The 22,691-nt window shown below is 39.7% G+C and overlaps 1 protein-coding gene across 2 annotated transcripts in view; it reads right to left on the minus strand.

Moving 5' to 3' along the window:
• LOC135139759 (mothers against decapentaplegic homolog 6) overlaps positions 1-22,691 on the minus strand; it is a 31,934-nt gene that overhangs the window by 7,737 nt on the left and 1,506 nt on the right. Inside the window, exons 2-3 of one of the 2 annotated variants that reach the window (XM_064070088.1) lie at positions 13,616-13,660; positions 9,202-9,270 (exon numbers count right to left, since the gene is read on the minus strand). In XM_064070088.1, coding sequence (XP_063926158.1) covers positions 9,202-9,270; positions 13,616-13,660 — 114 coding nt within the window. The remainder of the gene's footprint in view (positions 1-9,201; positions 9,271-13,615; positions 13,661-22,691) is intronic. The other variant, XM_064070090.1, reaches the window with a different exon arrangement.

The following is a 22,691-nucleotide window of genomic DNA, read 5'->3' on the forward strand; positions in this document are numbered from 1 at the left end:
CAATAATTGAACGCGTTGCTGCCTGTTCTTACTTTTCGTGGTATTAAAAGTAAAACACTAAATTACAACCTTTATCGACATCAAGTTTGGTACCGCCTGAAAACGTGTGTTCAAGTTGTCGAAACTGAGAAACTTTCGAGTACTTGAAATAACTTCACCTGTAGCTCGGTGGTTAATTTTCTGGAAAAGACGGCACACGATAACTTCGTCTTAAGAGCGTTTTCATTCTTGTAGCTCAACGTTAAAGTTTTATTAAATTTCAGTCTGAAAATTAAAACCAGAACCCCTGGCAAAAACTCATCACAATAAACATTTCCACCAAACTAATAAACATACGACAACCACTTCCAGCGTGTCAAAAAAACCGCATTTCCGAAAAATTCCGGATCTCTCCAATCCGTCCCGCCGGAAAGTGAACCATGTTAATTTCCCGTTCCGCCGCAATCCGCCAACCTTGTCCGCTTACAATTGTCTGGAAACAATACACCATAAAAGACAAAGCGATGAATGACCCACATTTAGAGCGCCTTCAATTTTCATAGTTTGATACCGTCTGGTTGGCGCCATCGCGGTTTACGCGACTGTAATGAGCTAGGCGTTACGTCGTCGATTGATTGGCACATAACCGAGCGAAATAGCTTCGCTACCGCACGTCGCGCAAAACATGCGATCGCTGGCCTCTTCATTCCTGGCGCTAGGTCAAAAAATGAAGCGCCGATTTATTAACCGACTCTTGATTTTTATGGCACCACGCCATCAATCGCCGATTGTCGCACGGCAGAATAAATGAGGGGAAATTGCTGGGAGAAATACGACGCTGCAAGTCTGTGGTCAGTTTGGAGGTTCCCGAGCCCGTGGTGGAGGTCAAGGGGCACCGGCTTTTTTACAAGAACTACACTTTCTTCGTATTAAATTTATCTCTTACTTGAGTACATCTTACTTCTTAATTTAGTAATCTGTTGACTTGAAATTTAATTCTTTAGAAAACAAAAAAGCGGTCGCCCTGTAACTTGGAACTAGCATCCCATTGACGTAAAAGTATAGATAATAATACCTACTATAACGTTTATCCCCACAATACCAGCATGGTTAGCAAAACGCATCGACAAATATTTTGTGTGTTTTCTGCGTTAGAGATTTTCCATTATTCGTTCGCGAACCCTTTGGCGACATTCGCAACTCGCAGACTAAATACTTTCCCCGTGGTCCGCCGGTTTTTCGATGTTCTCGATTCAACGGCCGATTTCTCCCGTCACGTGACCGCGCCGCCAACCCGGTCCCACCTCTTCTCGTCCAGCCGCGCGTCCTATCGGCCCACCTTCCGTCCGTACCATGCATAAATATGTAAATGCCCATAATGAATTCCGACCGACTTCCTCGTAAAAATAAAACATCGCCGTCGTCCGTCATAAAAAATCCCTCCTCGATCAAATTACAGGCGATTAAAGTTTGCTGAACCTGCGTCCGATAACTTTGAGGTTATTTCGCGACAATGTACGTCGATCCGATCGATCGATGTGCATTTGTTTCGGGTCGATCGCGTACGTATGGCAACGTGGGCGAGTCGAAGGTGCGCCGAACGCGATGTTGTCACATGTCCTTCCTACGGCCTTCTCTGGCCTTCCGCGGCCGCCGCGATAAGCAGGCAAGGCGCCCGGCGCCTTTCTCCTCCATTTAGATATTTTTAATCGCTTATCTAATTCAACCGAGATTACCTACACACGGTGGGCTTGCAGCGTACGCGCCATCCGAGGCGCCGGGGGCGGCAGCGGCGGCGGCGCGACCGACGGGAAAACGCGTGCTCCAAACCGGCACGTATGCATCATAACCTTACTTTTTGGTACCTTTGGAACTTTAAGCTCCGACTCAATTTTTTTTCTGGTGTAATCAGTTATTTAATACCGTTGGAAACTTGCCTCGCAGATATCCACAAAGTATCACTTGCATCTAGCTTGCCTTATTCTATGGTACTCACTTTGATTGCAACCTTAAAATTAGATTTGACCTGTAGAATATCAAGTATGACATTATCACTGTACCAACTTACAAAAAGACACTACATATACTCAACCTTTTGGAGTCAAAAGTTTACTTTGGTTTTAATTCAATTAATTTATACTCTTTTTTATTTGTGACTATCAAACATTCTTTACCAATGGATGTGACAAGAGGACCAGATTTTTACTTAGACACCCGTTAGTTGTCTTACGAAGGGACGAATGAATAAATAAAATGAACAGAGTACCAATTGTCGAGTAAAGTAGAGTCCGCTGGATAATGAACATTGACTTTCCATTTATTATAAGCTCTTTTGGATACAGAAAGTCAACGTTCCTGATTTGGCGGCCTCTACTTTACTTCCACACCCGTTGCGTTGTAAACGATCGGCGGCGAGCGACCTTTTTGGGTCATTTTCGCTCAAAACTCAACCATCACCTCGGTAGCATTCTCTGCTCGGAGTCGAAAACGAACGACCCGATTATCCCGGAACGCTTCAAAATCTCGAGAACAATCCCTTTACCCATCAAACATATCTTGCTACATTAGCTTCCTCCTCGCTTCCTACGTTTGTCCCGTGTCAACACGACTCCCGACTGCTCCCGACCTGCCTCAAGATCCCCAGCGTACGCCACAATAAATCTGCATCTTTCTGAATATGGCTACTCCCGCACATTCCATTCCTGCCACACCTCCGCCGCGAAAACCCCCAGTACCCCAAAGTGCCCGACGGCTGTGCACGAGTGTCATATTATATCCATTTGTTGCCGGTTTCTGTTGGTCGACTTTATGCATTACGATGGAAGATGTGTGGTCGCACGGATAAAAATAGCCGTTACGAGTTCGATGCTGGCGCCAAGATTACGGCCAATCATGGCGGTTACGTCACACACTCGAAATGTTGCACCGAGGTTATGTTTGACACGATCCGTACAAAAGTAACCAAGAGGAAGAGGTGATACGAGTGGCTGCAATGATGAGCCAACTTCGCTCTTGTTTGTTTTCGCGGCCTTGGAAGCGTCACGTTATGTCATTGAGGAGGCGCGCTCACACTGGAGCAAAATGAGCGGACGAGTGAACGGATTAATAAAAGTAAAACGTTATGTTTAAAATTACGATTCCGCGAATTGGCACAACTCTGCCAAATTAGTGCAGGAATAGAATGAATGTCGGTGAAATGACTTGTTTTCGCGGGGTATATAATTATAAGAGGAAATCTTGCTTGGTGTGTTGACCCACGGGGACTTTTTTGTTGCGCCATGTTGGTAGTCGTGAGGTATGTGCATTTCACGCGAAGAAAATTGTTAAGTATGCATAAAACGGAGTGTACATAAATCACATATGATAAACCGACATGAAAACACATCAAAGGACGTTTTTGTCTGGACGTGTGTTCATTAGAAAATGTAAGCCACTCGCACGCACCTATTCATGACGACCGTGCTGGAAATGGGGCGTTTTTCTCGCCCGATATTCGCAATTTTCGTTTTTCTGTTGCGCGAAGTGGCGCATTAAATGCATTATTTACAAAGACGTGAATTTTCAAATTTTGATGGTTCTAGAAGCTACGGAAAAGCGAAGCGAAACTCGCAGTAGAAAATTATGTAAATTCTCGGAACCATTCCTCTCCCCGTTTTGAACCCACTAAAAATGGACATTTGGCAACAGTAGGAGCAACAAGTGCAATTTCTAAGTAACTAGAAATACTGGGAAATAACCATGGAGAAAATGGAAAAACTACGTGATTGGAAAATTTTCGAGTTAGTAAGATCAAAATAGTTATTTACATTATAAATGCGGTAGGTTACATTTTACAACGCGAAGATTTAATATTGAAACACGAGGCAAAGCCGAGTGTTTTAATAAACCTGAGCGTTGTAAAATGTAACCAACCTACCGCATGTATAATGTATGCAACTTTTTGGCCGACTACTTAGTGGTGCTTGTTTTCGTCAATTTTTACATTTTTTTAAATTGTGTGGAAATTGTAAGTAGGCTTTCCCTGCGTCAAAAGTCAGATAAAATTATAATCGTGACAGATAGTTCGATACGACTGCTGCTTATGCCACCAGATGGTGCTCTCCAAACTCAATAAAAAAAATCAATTGCTATTATTTTAAAACATTTTTACAGATGCATTTATGCGGTATCTTATTTTGGTGAACACAAGCTTTGTTAATGATGGCGTGTCAATTTTTTTAAGGGTTTTAAAACTCTGAAAATTTCTGTGTTTATTACCGCACTTAATTTGGTAAATGACAGTTCAATGTGTAAAAATCAAAATACCATGCCTATCTACGATCCGTAAATGTCAGTTTTACAGTTGTCGAGGCCAAAAAAAAATTGTCATTGCATTTGACAGACTTACAAATTTAAACTAGGACCTTCAAAAAACTTGATTCGTTTACGATTTTTATAAGTATTCATATTTTACGGTAATACATTTTAACACAACGAACACTGGCAAAGATATCGAAATTACATATAACAAGAACAAAATTTTCGCTTAATCTTCTCTTGAGTTGAGGTAATGAGTTCCGTTACCCTATGTGGTTTTTCAAAACAAAAACTCATATTCATGTATCGTAATACGCTTTTTAATCCACTCGTAACGTCAGCAATGGCTTATTTTATCCTAAGCTTCGATGGCGAGTAAAGTTTGTTGTTAGGACATTTTTAAAAGATCAATAATGGCCATAGGATTTTTCGATGCAATAGGTGGATAAAGTAGATCGAAGATATTTGTATGTTTATCCAATTCCTCTATAAAGTTAATAACACTCCCTTAGTCCCTGTGCCGCGGGAGCGCAAATTTTAGGGGGACGCGAACATTGAAAAATTGACAATCTGAGCAATCGAAACATCAAAAAATCGAAAAATCTAAAAACTGAAAAATCAAAAAAAAACGAAAAACCGATACATCTAAAAGTTCTTCTGATTCTTTCTCGCGTGCCAAAGCTTTCAAATATTCTTGGTTAAATTGTAAATTTTTCTTCCTTGATAACAGCGACTTTTAGAAGCAGATTTCGAAAGCCACTCTTGTACGGTATACATCCTTCTTAGCAACTTTCGTCAACAACCGATAAACAAATTAATAATCCAGACAAACTCGGCGCCTCATTCCGATCTTCGCGTCGATAAAGCACCACGATTACTGTTATCTTCGATTGTCCTCTATCTGTTCAATCCGCGTAATTCGTGACTTCCCATGACGCACGGAACCGCCGCGACGCCCTTCGAAGCCCCGAACGGCGTCCACGTCTAATCACTGTCCACGTGTAAGAATTGGCAAGGTGCGATGATTACTACATAGTATACTGTCATGGTTTTTAATTCATGTGGCACAGTGGCAATCCTTAGTGACGGGCACCGGCGCCAGTGTTGTGACTGGCCATATCGCAATGACCTAACGGCTAAATTTAACCGCGACTAGCGCAAATTCGCAAAACGTACGTTATTTACCAAACTCAAAATACAATTTCGCGGTTGACCTTGCCGACGCTTCCTGTCCGATTCCCACAAAGTCGAAAAGGACTGGACCGCTCCAACAGCGACGATGATTGATGGTGGGTCATAATCTGGCGTTTATCTTCGTTTTGCATACGAGATAGTTGTAAACAGTGCTGTATTTATAGTGTTATCAAGAGTAGTAGCAGCACGCTGATACGTGGTATTGTTGGCGGATTTCGAGTTGGACCTTTTATGTAATCTTTTTGTTTATTTGGAGGATTTCGCCGGCGTTAAAAATAAGACGGGGACTTTGGTTGGAAGGTTTCACGGCACATCAACTATCAAAATTAAATTTTCGACACAACTGTTCCGAGAAGGATAAGGCAGCTGGACGACGCCCGAGAAAAAAAAAGATTATATAAGCGCAGAGTTTATCAAGCGGTCACAAATTATTCTATACATTATAGTTTGTGACAAAAACAATGAAAAATGTCGAGTTGAGTTAGCGTATGACGTCACCCGGCTGCCCAATCCCTGCGTGCCACACGTCGTCGAGTGACAGGTGGTGCGTCGGGCGGCTCGTTTTAGTACCGAATCAGACTGGCGCCCGCCGTCAGACACGGTGCATTTCGTCCGATAATGCTCGGCGACAAACACCATTAAGTCGCCCCCCCATCGCCCGTTATTTCCATACAAAAGGTTGTTTCTTAATGTCAAACCACGATCTACGGATAGTTCGGACGTGCTCGGATATTTCGTCGGCAATAACAATTCGGCACATGTACGAAATTAAAATTAAACAAACAACAAGAATGGCGACGTAGCGCCGGCGCCAATGACTTTTCCAAAGACAATACGTTCGGTAAATGTTTATTTTTAAACGTGGATGCCGACCGAGGACATGGCTTTTGACGTATCTCTTGCGGCGCCTTTGTGTTTATCGAAAGCGTGTGAGATTGATACGGGAAGAAAAATTTCGGCGGAGTGGGACGGCGCCGGATTTGACGCCGCTAAATTGGTCAATAAGCACAGACGAGGAAAAAACGAGATCGGTTATGGGGATTATTGAATGTCTAATGCTGACATTAATGTTTTGTAAATTATGCACTTTCCAATAGACAGCGTCTGTGGTAACAGGGACGACATGAATATTTATTAAATTCTCATAACAATACATCATAGATCATGCTTTGACGGTTACGGCGGTGTGATGCAGAAAAATGCTACCAACAGGATAAATTCGCATCGCACGACAGACTTTTTTGACTTGAATTTTAAAATTCTTCAATTTGTTATATTTTTGTTTTGTTTTGAGAGAAACATGAAAGGGGCTAGTAGCCCGATGGACTCGATTACTATACTTCCATAGCTTACGTTCCTTCTTATTTAAATACAATTTATTTTATCCTAGAGCACTTTATATAAAATTGTGGTGTATGGAGTAAAACCTCAAGTGAGGAGCTCCGTTTTAAAAATTTCATGAAGTCTCTAGACATCGACTCGTCTTGAAAAGTTCTTGCGGTCGATATTTAGAAACTCCCTGACCTAACACAGTTTTTGTGTTTTGCAACAAATAATAGATATGAAACGTCATAGAATCGATAGTCGCCGGCCGGCAAGCCATCAAGCTTCCAACTGAAGACAAACCTAAAATTTACATAATTCTGTAACAAATCAAAATTTATTTATTCGTTCTTCGACTTGAAAAAAAAACATTGCTCTAGATGTGCTCCGAAGTGGAGCGTCACCATACCGATAATACCCAGCTCTCGAGCAACTGTCGTGGAATTTGTGGGGTCGAGGTGCACCGGCGGCCGATTATTATTGTTACAATCGATAGTTGACGGCATGAGCGCCGCCGACCGTGACTGGTGAGCTTGTCGAGAGGCGCCAGGTGTAACAAGGATGGCTTCATTGTCAGAGCAAAGACGAAAAGAGAGACTCAAAGGCCAGATGCCGAGGACACAATACACGTACTTCCGGATGCAACAATTGCCACTAAAGACGGTTCGCGCTTGCTGTTAGCCGAAAAGGGAGGAAAGATAACGGACTTGGCGTTGGCGCACACATGCCACATGCTCACCCCGTCGGTGTGATTATTCGGTTTAAAGCTCGCCCTTGATTTACACACAATTTGCGGAACCTGTTTGACTATTATCAGTCTTAATCTCGGCGATCTGAGATCGTTTAATGCGACAAAGTCAAGGTTGGTGCCGCCTTGGAAATTCGCGAGGAAAATTTTTGTAAATACTCGAGAGAATTTAGAAAGGAAAACAATACCTGTTATAGACGGATTTGAAAACTCCCAAGTCGTGGCTTTATGTTTCGAGAGGTTTTCAACTAGAATTGATAAATCTTTAAGAAGACATCTTGCAAAAAACAACACTCTGGAAAAAAGTGTATTTCAACATTTCTCTTCCAAAAAATAACAAAAAGAAGGTTTAAAACCACACTTCACTAAAACCGTGGAATATTTTTAATATTTCCACGGTTACATAACTCACTATTACAACATGAAGACCGGAATCTCATTTTTTCAAAGTTAGATAAAATATCAATTTTAGGCACTTTTCAAACAATTAACGGTCGAAAGTGGTAAAAATGAATTAAATATGTCAGAAAAGTAGAAATGATTTTAATATTAATTAATAGTGATGGTGAGCAGATTATTACTTTTTACTTCCTGAGAGTAAACCACAGTGGAGTAAACTCGGACGTATCGTAATCGAGTCCATCGAATGACTGGCTACTTTCATGTTTTCTCGACGTTTCATGACCTCTAGAAAATGAAAAAATAGTCCTTGTTTACGTCTGTCCGGATTTTTATTAAACAAATAATCTTCGAAACTACCGGACCCATTGTTGTAAAATTATATGTTGTATTATAATGTAACCAAAATTTGTCTGCTCATCCCCACCTACAACGGAATCATCTCCAAATTTTACGATAGTAAATCTTATTTAAATTTTATAAAAATATTATCGAAAATCGAATGCTTTGAAATATTGCAAACGTTCTAAGGTTATGGGAAGAATGGTAAATCGAACGCTAACGTACGAGTTACAATTCGCAACCGTCACTAAACCTACGATTGTGCCGTCCAACCCCTCATGTCACTGGATTAGACGTTTCTGTTTTGTAAGTACAATTCGATGCCTGAAGGTATCTCGGTAATTTATATTCTAAAGTGATATTTGGCTTGATGTTGCTGAATTAAGTGAAGACATGATTCAATGTCCCAGATTAATCTGTCAATTCGAATGCTGCTCTAGGCCCGAATCACCATTTGTGTGCAAACACAACGTCACCGGATTTCCACTTTCACGTTTCTTGTCGATGGCAAAATTTTAAAATCCACCTCTCTTCAAACCGACATTTACGAAATTCAAGTATAGCTATGTCAGTTTCATTCATCAATCAGGAAGATGTAAGGAATCGTCGAACAATTTGTTTCGCTGTGGTAATATTTGGGTTTTAGAACCCTGCGAGGGAAACGTTTCCTCGTGTGATTTTCCCGTCTCGCGTCCGAAAAGTTGCATCGACACGTTCACGAATATTTTTGAGCGCTGAAGACTCCACGCCCTAAGACGGACGCCCTGAGGGCAGCAAGTGTATGGGGGAGCCACGGTTGTTGGTCACCTTGAATGGGGCCCGCCGGAGAGAGGTATTATGATGTCATATGCAATCACCTACCGCAGCTCGCATACGAATGGTATTCCTTCGAGTATGGTAAAAATTAAGAATCGACTCACCATCTCCGTTGGTCGTCAAAGACCCAGGAAACTGGTGGCGGAGCGGAGCCTCCTCGCTTGGCGCTCGATCTAAAAATAAACGAAAAAAAAATCGATTCAATCAATTATCATCATCATTACAATTACTGTCGAATGTTTGGGCGAATCATACTCCCAAGGTACGCGGATGAGAATAATAAAAAATAGAATAAAAACACAATCCTTTGCCAAATTTATCAAGTGGGCTTAGGATTTTGAGCGGTTTTAAATCAAGTTGACCTTGTCGGGCGCCGGCTTAGCTCAACACGTGTACGCAAACCTCGAAAAGACGTAACCTCTTCGTCGTCTTTCCATTGTTTTCGCGAAAACTTGGACGATTTTCTCGGTTACCGAGCGAACGAAAATGTTTACATTAGAAAAAAGCACGAACGCGTCCAAGGCTACCGGTACCCGAACGCTCGCTCGAAGATTAACTAACGTAAAACGCCGAGAAATGAAACAAAAACACCATTTTTCATGAATCAAAATGTAAAAGTTAATGGGTTTTTCGGTGCCACGCCCACGCGGGTTAGATATAGTCAAAAGTAATTACGAGTTTCACGTCTGGTACTTTTTAAACCACTAATTACGTACGAAAAAGGCATTATCGACACCTACGTCTGGCGTTATTTACATTTTGTGTTCGGCTATTTATTCGGAATTTGGTTAGCGCCAGCGTGCAGGACGTCTGACCTTTCTAAAGTGGAAAGTTAAATAAACCGGCGCCTTGCTATTCTTGGAGAGCAAACTACCGCTGCTGGTATTTTGTCGGTGTCTGGTTTTTTAACACGTTTTTGTTGTTTTGCCCATTCGCAAGACCGAATTGAGATTTGACGTTTCTCGGACCGTTTTACAACGTTTTCAGGCTTATTTCCGCCGGTAGAGCTATTTTGAGCGGCCAGGGGCGGCGCTACGGTGAGGATGAAAGGGCCACAAAAACACTTCACGGATCGAAGTCGACAGTCAAAGCTGCTCTAATTTCATTAGTCACTGAAAAGTGGGCGCTTTTTCAGTAGGATGACCTTACAGACGACTCGCTACTGAACATCACCTGTTACACTCGAAAGTACACACAGATAAAGCGGTTTTAAAGATTTATATTTTTATTATTTTCTCTCAATTAAATTGTTCTATTTTACAACACGGTAATTTGTAACAGTAACACTAATAACAGTATAAGGTTGTTGGAAGATGGTTTTAATGTTCATTCAAGTCTACGATGAAACTACAAGAAGTAAAACCACATAGAATAGTACACTAGGAAAAATTGGTCGAATGTCCCGCTTCTTTGAAAAATTATAAACCTCTACAAAGTAAAAATCAGTGGCCTAAATAACACTCCCGCAGCTTTTTTGACTTGAATTTGTCATACTTCAATTTTTCAATTTTTTGTCTCTTCAGTTTTGCGATTTACAATTTTTAGTTCCGATTTTTTATTTTTTTTTTATTTTTTCGATGATGTATTCGATTTTTCAATATTCAGATTTTACAATTTTTTGTTTTTCAACACTAATTTAGTTTTTCGTTTCTTCAATTTTCGACTTGCAACCTTTCGTTCCGGTTTTTTATTTTCTTAATTTTTTCAATTAATCTTCTGATTTTATAATTTCTCTTTTTCTCAATGTAAAAATTTTTCAATTTTACTTTCTCGTTTTTTCAAGGTCGAAAAAACACAAGAGTAGGGACTCAGCCGATTGACTCGATTACAAGACGAGTAGCTTACGCTCAGGAAGCAAAAATGATACAAAATGCCGATTATTATTTAATTCTCTTATTAGTCATGTTTCTATCATCTTCGAAGAACATAGCCAAAACGGAAAACCATCTTTGATAAACGAGTTAAATTCTTAACTTACTTCACATGACCCCAGATATCATCACTCATTATTTTGGCGTTTTATATACGACAAAATTAAGTTTTAAGCTTCTACGAAAATCGGTGTTCGTGATTTATTTCTTGACACAATTATCCTGTAAGAAGAAATATGGGAAAATATAATCTGGACTGCCCACATGTTTATTACAGCCAATAGTAAAATTCTGACTTGACTTTTCAATGCCTCTTTATCGGCTAACTTAATCGAGTCGAACTTAACACAAGTGCTTTTTATTTTAATTTGTGGAAGCGGAGTGTTGCCAACCCTCGTTCGTTTTTCCTCTTCCCGAACTAATTGACGGGTATCGGCAGGCGCGAGAGGTACCAACCCGGCTCCTCGACATTCCCTGTCCCGTCGCATCCGTCGCGACGTCGGGCGGGGAGCTCGCAGCCCCCTTCTGCGTGAGGCGCCACACTCTGCCGCCGCTCTCCCTCAACGTGCTCGAAAAGAAGGGGCTAAACCCATTACTCACCAGAATACACAGCATTATACAACACCTCTTTCATCGCGCGGGCTGCTGTCATCTTTTGACAGTCGATCACGTGACCGTTAATTTAGAGCGTCGCCTACTAGGAATTCAGTTGGCAATCAAGAGTGACAAGTGTGAAACAATGGCTCGTAAAGCGGCACAAAAGAATTCCGAGAAGTGCCGAAAAATGTTGGAGCGCAAATGGGACGCGGTGGTGATTTATAACGTCGTTTTTTCGTCGGGACGACGACGTTATTTGTACGCGATTAATCCGATGGGTTAAACAAACGATAAATACGTCGAGGGAAATCCGGGAATCAACAGAAACAGCTGCACACACAGACGGTCCTCGAGTACAATTAAAAAGGAAGATAAACAGACGAAGAGAAAACAATCGGAAGGAGTTTGTTGAGCGGATGGTAGTGGTTGGAAGGCGCGTTAAACGTTTCTGGGAAAAATAAAAGGACGGGGCAGCGGCGAGTCGATGGAGGGAATTTTAATACCTCCGAAACCGACAAGTGGCTTTTGGGCTGAGGTTGAACAAATTACTGCTTGATTTTGTCGAGTGCGTACAGGAAACGATGGCATTCAGGCAAGACTTCAGTTTAGACTCTCCACCAAAAACGCAAAAGGATCAGTGGACTAGAGAAGTCAGACGAAACGGTAGAACCACTTTTTCATATTCTAAGATTTACGGAACGTCGTAAAAACATGAAATTACAATACATACTCCCTCATGCTCGTGAATGCAAGAATCAATTTGGGGAAAAGTGATATTCGATAAAAAAAAATCAAACATCTTGTGCAAAGAAAAGTGACAGTAAATTTCTTATAAAAGGTACTACAATTTTTTCCACAATTTTACATCTTAGACTGTGGTTACTGGGGATAAAGGTACAAATCACGTAGAATTTTCGCCTGGTGTTCCGTCGTGCATTAATTGCGCCCGAGTACGCCCCTGACGTTGATGGAAGTGTTAATATACCTGTAAAATGTGTCGGTTGCATATTCCGCGTTGTCAAGATCTTGATGAAAGGCGCCAGGAAATGTCTTCAGAAGACTTACATGGAAGAAACAGTCGAGCGAACGGCCTTGCAGGCTTACCATAAAGGGCGTCGTACCGGCAGAATAAAAGTGATTGTCAGTGCGGTATTGAAAGGGCTATAGTCGCTTTAATTGGCGATAAAACGAGAAAGAAGCGGTGACTTGTTGCAGCCTCCGGACGGGACAAATATCATTTATTTTCTCGGATGTTGGCGAGAGCAACAAGTGGCTGGATCCAAACCGGAACATCGACAAGGAGGAGATATTCAAAAGAGTCGGAAATTCACGCGTGCGATAAAAACGGGGGTCATTCGACAGCTGTCACTTCCAGCAAAGTGCTACGGTTTAAATAAGCCAGACAACCTGTCATGCGGCGCTCAATAGCCCCGCTTGTGGTTTTCATCTGGCGATTATTTCGCACCGACTGGTCCATGGGAATGTTGACCATAATATCTCATGTGTATGGTTAAATAAAACGCATTAAATTGCTAAGCAATACGATGTAGACATGTTAAGTTGACCATCAAGGTCGGTCAGATGTCGTCGCCGCTCAAGTTTCAATGGTTGGGCGTTTTTGTAATGTGGACATAACGTTTGTGAGAAAAATACCAACTACCAGTTTTAAAAATTAACACGGCTACTATTTACTCTGGCTTTTTTTCGAACGTGTGGTTCGTACCACAGTCGGAACAGATGATGAGCAAAACAACGGTGACAACTTTGCGGATGGAAAATTATAAATAAATTTCCTTGAATTAAGAATGAACGCCTACACGGATAACGCGATTATGTATGTCACACACCTGCCAGAGGACGCGGTACACGAATGGGAAAGAAGCAAAAAAGTCTAATTGGCAACTATTTGTTACCAGTTGGGAGTGTTTGTTTTCGTTCGGGGCTCAAACGGGAGGGATCTCCGTTACGAGTTTAAACAAAACCGAAGTTTGGGTTCCATTTCAAACATCAAAACAATCGAAAAAAACTAGGATCGTAAACGTGAACATACCTTCTGGTTTCTTGTCCATCGGACAATACGGAGGGGGTGGAGTATCTGCAAAAGAAAACAAAATTACAACTGTGATTCATGCAAAATTTTGCAGGAAATTCAAAATAGTACTCGATAAATACTCAAGCATAGTTTGTTCAGTCATTGTTCCATTATGAAATGTCATTAAAATGTAAACATTATTCTCAAGTGCTTGGCAAAACAATCGATTCTATAAATATTTGATGATTATGGAGTGGACTTGTCTACTTGTATTGGTAGAATTAAAGAATGCACCTAATAAAAAAAATGCTATGATTAGTTACAAGCCACCATAAGTGTTCGAATTTTTTCCGAGCACTTGGTTAGCCAGTGATTTTAATCGAAAAAGATATAAAAAAAAAGAACTGTGGTTTCTAGACGCGGTAAAAGCTGTTACCTACTAAAGGATTTTTTTTTCATCAGTAGTAACCAATCACTAATCAAATCAGTCTAAATTGCAACATATATGGTTGAAACCGAATTTCTAAATACATTATATACACATACTCAAAAATGATACGTCTAAAAATTGTTATTATACCACGAATTATCTTTAAAAAAAAAAGTTGGTCTCGGTTTCCTCATGATTCACGCTGCGAAGGCCACAGAAAAACTACACAAATGTCAAACCTTTCGTAAAACTACACACCAAATTTAGAATGTGAAATTGACATCTATATTTTATATCTTTAAAATTTTATAAATCGAGAAGTCATAGTAATTTCGACCTTGAAGTGTACTTTGACGTTTCTTTAAAATATGTATTATTAAATTTGATTTTGCAATTTTCTCTGCATAGAAACCGATGGCGTAATTATCAATAAGTGTGGACAATATGAAATATTTTTCAAGTAGATAACCAATGGGAAAACAATGCAGATATTCTCGATTTCTCATTATTACTCATTTCGTAACTTCGACAGTTTATGTTTATACTTCGAAAAAATTCGACTAGCACGTTCAGATTACAAGCATCAGTGGTTAAAAGAAAATGAAATTTGATTTTGTCTCCTCAACGCAGTACAGAGGACTGCTTAACCACTCAGTTTTTTTCCCAAAACACTTACAAATTTGAAGAAAATTTATTCCACAAAATTGTAAGATGACGAACAAATTTTTATTGAAGATTTAGCATGCTTCCAATACTCGTAAGCTCAACCCTTAAGATATTTGCAAGATTTACACCATTCAATTTTTGCAACTTCAAAGTTAATTTCTACAATAAGTATTGTTATAGAGTTTTGATTTTTTTCCCACAAATCTGGAAGCCAAGGGTACAAAGTCAAAAAACATACAATGCATTTTTTTTAACTCTAGTGATACAATTGTCTCATAAGAGATTGTAAAATTTCTAAAGTGCCAAAAATTTTAATTCGTGTAATTAGCGGAAATTTAAAATCTAGATATATCAAAGATTTGGATATAATCTACAGAGTGATTCAAAGACTACTACATTATTTTAATCACGAATTGTATAGGAAAAAATAAGTAAATAATTATTTAATTGAGAACATGTTCAATTCTTTGAAGTATGGTTACATAAAAAAATTTAAATTGATCAAAATTACTTTCTACCGTGGTTAATTATTAGAAAACAATTTTTATTGGTAACAGTTCGTTCAATTTTTGGAAGTTACCAAAGAAATCCGTAATAATAGCATTTCCAACAAATGCAAAATCAAGAAAACGATGTTTTTTTATGTATTCCAGCAACTTTTTTGCTAACAAAATAACGATGGTGAAAACTACTTTTGATAACGTAGCAAAGTTAAATAATTGTACCTTCTCTATTTTTGAGCAACGATTATATTTTTTCTAGAACTGATTAGTTTTTCCATACAATTCGTCATTAAAATTATGCAGTTCCTGTTAGTTGAAATATCAACATAATCGCAAAAGTTAAATTTAATGACAAGCTAAGTATACCCATTCTTATTTAAAGAAGATGCAGTTCTCAAAAGTATAAAAAAACAATGTATTTTTTTAACTCTAGCGATAAGAAATTGTAATATTTCTAGATGTCCCAAAAATTCTAATTTGTGGAATTAACTACAGTGGAAAATTCTAGATATTTCAAAAATTTTGATATAATATACAGGTTGCTTCAAAAAGTACTACATAATTCTAACTGCGAATTATATGGCGAAAATTTAATAAATAATCGTAAAATGACTCATCATTTTTTGGGAGGCCGTAAAGGAATAAATTTGGATTTATTAAACGTTTGCAAGATTTCAGAGCATTCGTTTTGCATTTTCAAAGTTAAATTGTAAAACAGTTTTAATTTGTTTTCCGAAAATCTGGATGTCAATGGTAAAAACCCAAATTCTTATTATATTAGGCAAAACTGCAAAATGACACATTAATTGCAAGTTTTGCAATTGTAAAATGTTATACGATTTTGAATTTTTTCACAAAATCTGGATGTCTAGGATAAAAACTCGATACGTATTCAAAAAGCATGAAATAATAAAAAAAATACAACATACCTATAACACCATCAAATATCTACAGACATTTTTTTTCAATATTCCGATTTGTCTCTCGAAATCGAAATGCTACTGATTTTCTTAAATTGAAAAAATAAAACCGGTAAAAACCTAAAACTTTTATACTATTCAGAATCCGACTCCCTTCAGCAGCCTCCGAACTCTCCATCGTCCCGAAATGCGCCACCATCTGAGCAACACGTGTAGTCCACGTTGCCGTTTCGCAGGTTGTAGCGCATTTCTCGACTTTCGCGTACAGTGCTAACACGAGGAAAACATGGAACCATCCGAACCGTCTTCAGGTATCCGCAGAGCCGATAAGCCCGAAATACCCAAGAAAATTACGATTGTTTTGCACAGTATACGAGCGATAAGGCAGCTGGCGCCAGAACTTATCACACCAGTTTTTGACAATGGAATCATCATGATTTATTGTGAAAGTAATATTCGCACGTTATTAAAATGATGTTTTAATTGGAGGTGATGCAACTTTATTGCCTTGTGGAAAGGGGCCGTCGGTCGAGCGAGCAGGAAAATATTCGTCTTGCAGGAAACATGTGTGGGTAATTTCAATACGTGGCGCCTGTCTAGCCGTAACGGGGGGGAACAAAGGTGAAAACGAGCCTTTTTCAGGGCGGATATCGGCGGGATGCTCAGGATATTCAAATTTGATATCCGGCGGAGCGGTTTTTTCGCGACTTGCGGGATCAGATATAGAATGGGTTAGTCATGGATTACGAACGCCACTATTTTAAAGTATCACAAAAATAAATGAATATTGAACCGCGGCGCCCGGAGCGATAAATGTTTACATACACCGGCGCCAATGCAAACTTGCCATATTATTTATTGTATTTTCATGTAATTACGTCGCGTCTTATTACCTTTATTGTGTAATTAATATTAATGGGACTGTATTATCTCCACTCAAATGAGGTGTTGAGGGAGTGCCAGACGGTGCAAAAAATCGTCTTGGCTTGTACCGAGCTGATTAGCTTATTTTCACTGTTCAGAATGTCGCAATTTATAATAATTATGCACTTTAATTACCACTTGCAACGCTAATTCTGAGCCGGCAAAGTTCAAAACGATTACGCGAAAGACATTGAAATCACATTTTATGTACACAGCGCGTTTGAGGGAATTTTTGCCGCGGCGTGTGCGTAACGAGCAGGTGGATACACCCCTGAGTCACAGAGGGCGCCGCGGTCGTCCGATCACCAACGACGTGGTGCTTCTTCGACGACAAATACCTACGACTTTCGCCGCACGCTCCTCTTTCCGAGAACCCATTCAGCTCGAAATGCAGAAATGTGAAGAATTATCAATTATGTTATCTGAACGCTTTCCGGTCATTATCCAAACTCTTGTACGCAATTTATCCCCGACTCTCGCATTGTGCAATGCCGTTATCGTCATTACGCCAATTTCTGACTTCTAAATATAGGCCGTATTCTCAAAAAAGCAATAACGTAGGCATATCAGCGCGAAAAAAATTTTATTGCTCCGAATCGTATCAAATCGACGCGAAAATAAATCGGGCTTGAACTTGAGAATCCTTGCAAATTAATTACACATATTTTATCTGTTTGAGTCCGAAAAGCGATAAATTTATATCTTCTGATTTCGCCTGCACTAGATTTATGTCCCGTGTTTAATGATTTGATAAATCGAGGGAGCGCCGTTTCTCGGTGTAACGGTGGTTGTGTGATTTAGTGCAATTATGGTAATACGGGTTCGCGACGTATGCATTTTATGGCAGATATATTGTCTTTAAATGAAGCTCCCAAAAGACCATAAAACACAGACAGTAAGTAATAGGATTCTCGAAAAAATGGCTATATTCGACCGACTGTATTTCATCATGACAACAGCGCATAAATCTCGGTTTACTACTTATTTGCTTTCGGGTTTACAGGGGGATTCTCACGATCGTACGGCGGAAAATCAAAGATTTAACACGCTAAAAACGAGAACATTCGCGGCATTTGTTCGATTCAAACCAAGGTTTCAAAAAAATACTAGTGGTCCCTAGTTGGATCTTTGAGGTACCCCACGCCATCAATTAACCCCAGATGGTGCGAATCGACGAGTTTTCGTCAATCGGGATTCGGATACGTTGAAAATTGTAGCAGCGCAGTCACGCATTTACATCATATAGACATCTTCGAAGTGTTTCCTCCGTTCGTCTCGGGCAAACGAGGCTGATTATTAAAGTGAATTGCAGCCCACGGAATCTCTCCAAGCCCATAATTATTTTGAAGAAACCGAGTGTGGCATGATTCGGAACACGTCTGGGTAGTGAGCCGCCAGGAGATAGTAATGGCGCCAGACCAGGTCTAATTCCACCGGGTGGTAGTCAACGGATCGTCTGTTCTTTCGAATACCTGATCTGCCGTCTCTTTTCCTAACCCGTTGCCCCATTAGCGCGTCTCCCCTATCTTAAGTGCTCGAGCGACTCCGAAATAATCAGTTGTTTATGGCCGACCCCGACGGGTTCGTCGTAAAATCCGGCCCGACCTCTGTTCCATTCAAAAATCCGTTCCGTCGAGGATTTGCGCCAAAACGGCGTAATGGATGAATTTCGAGCCTACGCTGCAGCTTCCTACGTTCAATTTTGAGCCATTACCACCAGAGATAATGAGGAAGAGGTTAGAGATAGCTGGTTATTATCGTGTCAATAAATGGAGGATTTACAATTAATGCAAGAGTTGGTTAGAGGTCGGCTTTTTCAAAGAATTTGATAATGTGGAACTTATGGCGTATTTGTGCAGATAACACCATTTGTTTAATTATTTAATTACATTCAATAAACAAGCATGTGAACAAAATCATATGATTCCGGTCGTTTTCGACACCGCAGTTCTTTCGTTCGATGCTTTTTTATAGTGCTGGTGTTTCGAAATAGGCGAGGAATTCAGGAAAGTGAACGGAAACTTGACCGTAAATTTTGAAATCTAAATGCGAGAGCATTCATCAGGTGCGCTGATCGAGCGATCTGGGCTCGGAGATGGATCGACGCTGTTGGGTTTTTGACAGTTCTTTGATCATGGGTGTTTTTGTGTCCGTCAATTCCGCTAAAACTATTGCATACGAGAACAAAAATAAACAACTTTTACGTCCTGCCCGTACCAAAATTCCTAAGAGGAAATTAAAAATACCCTCGAGCTTTCGTCGCCCGGTATACATGAACCAGCAACAGGCAACGTACAATAATTTATCAATCATTCGATCCCACAATATAATCATTCGTCAAGTTTCCAAACCGAAAATGAAAAAATCTTGAATTTAACTTGAGATTCTAGAGTCGATTTTCGAACAAAAAACAATAACCATAAAACCAGCCAAATGTCACTACGACCCGAGATGCGTACCACATTCTACTCTCTCCTAAACCTCCAAAGAAACGGTTTTCGTAAACCCACCATACCCATATACGTCACCTTAATTACCTCTGCCAAATATTAGCCCAAAAACGCAAACAGCCCACTTATGAATGAGTTTCCTCGCCTTCCTACGCGACGAATTACCGTAAACTACTTGGCAGGTTTCTCGTAACGTAATACGCGGTACCATCTCGTATGTCACTCGCTGGTACTTTTTTAGGTTGTGTTGATTCGCGGATAGATATGCCCACCCATGGTCAGGTCGTGCTTTCGCCTGAAAGACCCATATAATACGATCGCCAGGGGAAAAAATGGAGTGTGGGACATGGATAGTTCCAAGAAGTCACTCTGGAATCCGGTGGGCTGGTCAGCCGGATGAGCCCGCGACCGCTAACTCGATCGAGGAATCTTGACAGGCTGAAGGATGGTTTGGTGCGACGTAACGCAACAAATACGTGACGTCATTGCGTTGCTTTGTCTACGCGTAAGTAGCAAACGCTGTCGTTAAATTAGGATCGTAAACGCACGCTATTTTTATTTTTGATTTTGATATTTGGATGAAGAAAAACAAAAGTGGTTCATAATCGCTCATCGGGCGATAAAGATGACATCTGTTATCACCGTAACGGCTGTCTTATCGTTTTGACAATTCGTTGTTGCATAATTTGGGTTCGCACATTAACAAACACTTTTATTTTTTGACGACTTCTTCGTTGAAAATTTGGGAGAAAATCGTCACAGCAGCGATAATGTGTGTATTTTTTGCAATGTAGATACTTGCTGATAACGAATCAAACATAAACAAATACTGTGGTTACATAACCGGGTCAATGTCAAATAATTTTATATTTAAGTTTCAACGATCTCGCGCGATAACAATAAGTTGAATTGGGCTTTTTGTATTCGCAGTGTCGCCAACAAAATAGCTGACAACTTGATATAAATGAAAGGGAGGTGACGGCGATTTTTCCCAGTCAATTTTATTTTAAATAAGACAAATGGGGGATTTTTATAGATAAGTGGAATACTACTAGTTTCTGGCAAAGTAAAAATGAATTAATGTTTACACCTACGTGCATTTCACCAGATCATGAGGAATTAGTTTTGCAAGGTTTTTTGGCAGAAATTACGAGTTTCAAAGTTTCGAATCCCACAATCGACGTTCGACAAACTAGCACAAAAGTATCTGTGGATATGAAAATAGGTCCAACCTACTCAGACGACATGACAAAAGTGTTCTCCTCCGTGTGCGTGTACTACAAAGTTCGAATCTAATCTGAATACGCCGATTCCATTTAAAATTTAAAATCGTGTAGTTGTGATCGTTCGACGACAGCGAAAGAATAAAAAATGATAATCGCTTTTATTTTGACAAGACATGGAATTTTGTGTCGGAGAAGTCAGACAATAAAAATATTTCGTAACGTGCACCTACATAAAACAAAGTTCAAAAATATAGTAACGTAAAACATTGGGTGAGGCCGCTTTCACAATAACACAAAAATATATCTAATCGAAAGTACCGCGTGACCGCCGCCGACTGGATGCAAAACGGTCCTCATCCGATACTTTGACAGGTAACGTAGCCTACTTGAATCAGTTTGTCACGCTCTAACGTGATGGAACTAATTCGCGATTGGTGCTCCATGACCTAATACAACGTTAAATGTATTTCAGCGCTGAAAATTAATAATTGCGTTGCGAATTATTCAAATTAAAAAATTCTTAGCGACTGGTGTAAATTCCAACTTCCAGTAAGAATCCATTATCCATATTTATCGAGTGGCCACTGCATTCTGATTAGCAAGGAGTGACCTTGTTGTGATGCATTTACTGGAGTGAAAATATTATTATCAATGCGTGAAGTTTGTAATTGTAGATGTGCCGCCTAAAAATATTGACAACATGAAGATAAGCCGAAGTCGGCTTTTGACATTGTTATAAAATGTGAACCTAAATGCTAGTCATGGCGCAAACTTAAGACTTTACAACGGTTGCGGTTACCACAGTTGACTGGTGGTACGCTCGCTTTAACAACTTCCCCAGTTCTAATATACAGATGTTCAAAATATTGCGCACCAAATCTATGACACGTTGTTCAGGACCCTCATAATTTAAAAAATTCTTTTGTCCAAATCTAGAAGTTTAATTTTTCTTTTCGAAACTTCACCATATTTTCTTTCATTACTCAAAATAATTTTAGAAGTATCTTGTCTTTATCCATTGTATTTTTCATTTTATAATAAAACTAGAAACTTAAAAATTGTTTAGGATGAATGTGACAACAGATTCATAAACTACACGTATAGATGTTATGTTATTTTATACAATTTAAAACCCATTTACCATGTACGATTTTGACGTTTTGTTGGTGGGGACGATTAGACAAGTTTGGTCAGCACTTTACCATCTACATGGTGTTCATGATACACATATAAAATTTGATAACAATCGGTCCGGTAGCGTCGGAGATAATCCGTCCAACAAAAATCGACACAGACGGCGGACCGACAAACAGACGCAAAAAGGGATCTATTTTTTCGTACTCTGGGGGTAATGACCCATCGAGAAAATATAAAAGTAGCCAGTTGCCCGAGGGACAATAGGTGCTCTTATCTGTGTGGACCAGACGTAAAAGGATTAAGGCAGTCCAGGTAATACAATAAAACCTTCTACGTTTCTGCAAATTAGAGAATTTATGTGTGTGAAAGCAACCTCAAAAAGTGAAACCGGGAAAGAAAACCATCGAAAGGCACTTTGGTCTATGGAAAATTATGACAAAAAGTTTCGCAACTGTAATATTAACAAATTCTTATTCCATGCCAAAGAATTAAAAACTAGGAAGATTACTTGCGACATAATGTGGTCGAGGCACAACTATAGGTAAACCAAAATTCTTGTGCGGAGTCTGCCTCCGGCGTCTATTGACTTACACTAATTTTTATGAGGGCTTAACTAAAGATCTTTGCGAACTTGCCGCAGTTCAGATGGCTGGGAAAGGGTTTGTCGAGACGGACCGTAATGAAAATTTTAGTGCCGGTTTCCTTAGTTCTCGGAAGGGCTTCTGATTAGAAACTCAGCCGAAAATAATACAATAATGCATTACCTGAAGATGGGTACACGAATAATCTTGTCCGAGTCAGTCGTCTTGTGAACATTTGAATTTTACTCCCGTTTGTT

The sequence above is a fragment of the Zophobas morio genome, unplaced genomic scaffold (assembly GCF_036711695.1).
Source record: "Zophobas morio isolate AGI-343-1 ecotype UQ-CSIRO unplaced genomic scaffold, CSIRO_AGI_Zmor_V1 ptg000033l, whole genome shotgun sequence".
Lineage (NCBI taxonomy): Eukaryota > Metazoa > Arthropoda > Insecta > Coleoptera > Tenebrionidae > Zophobas > Zophobas morio.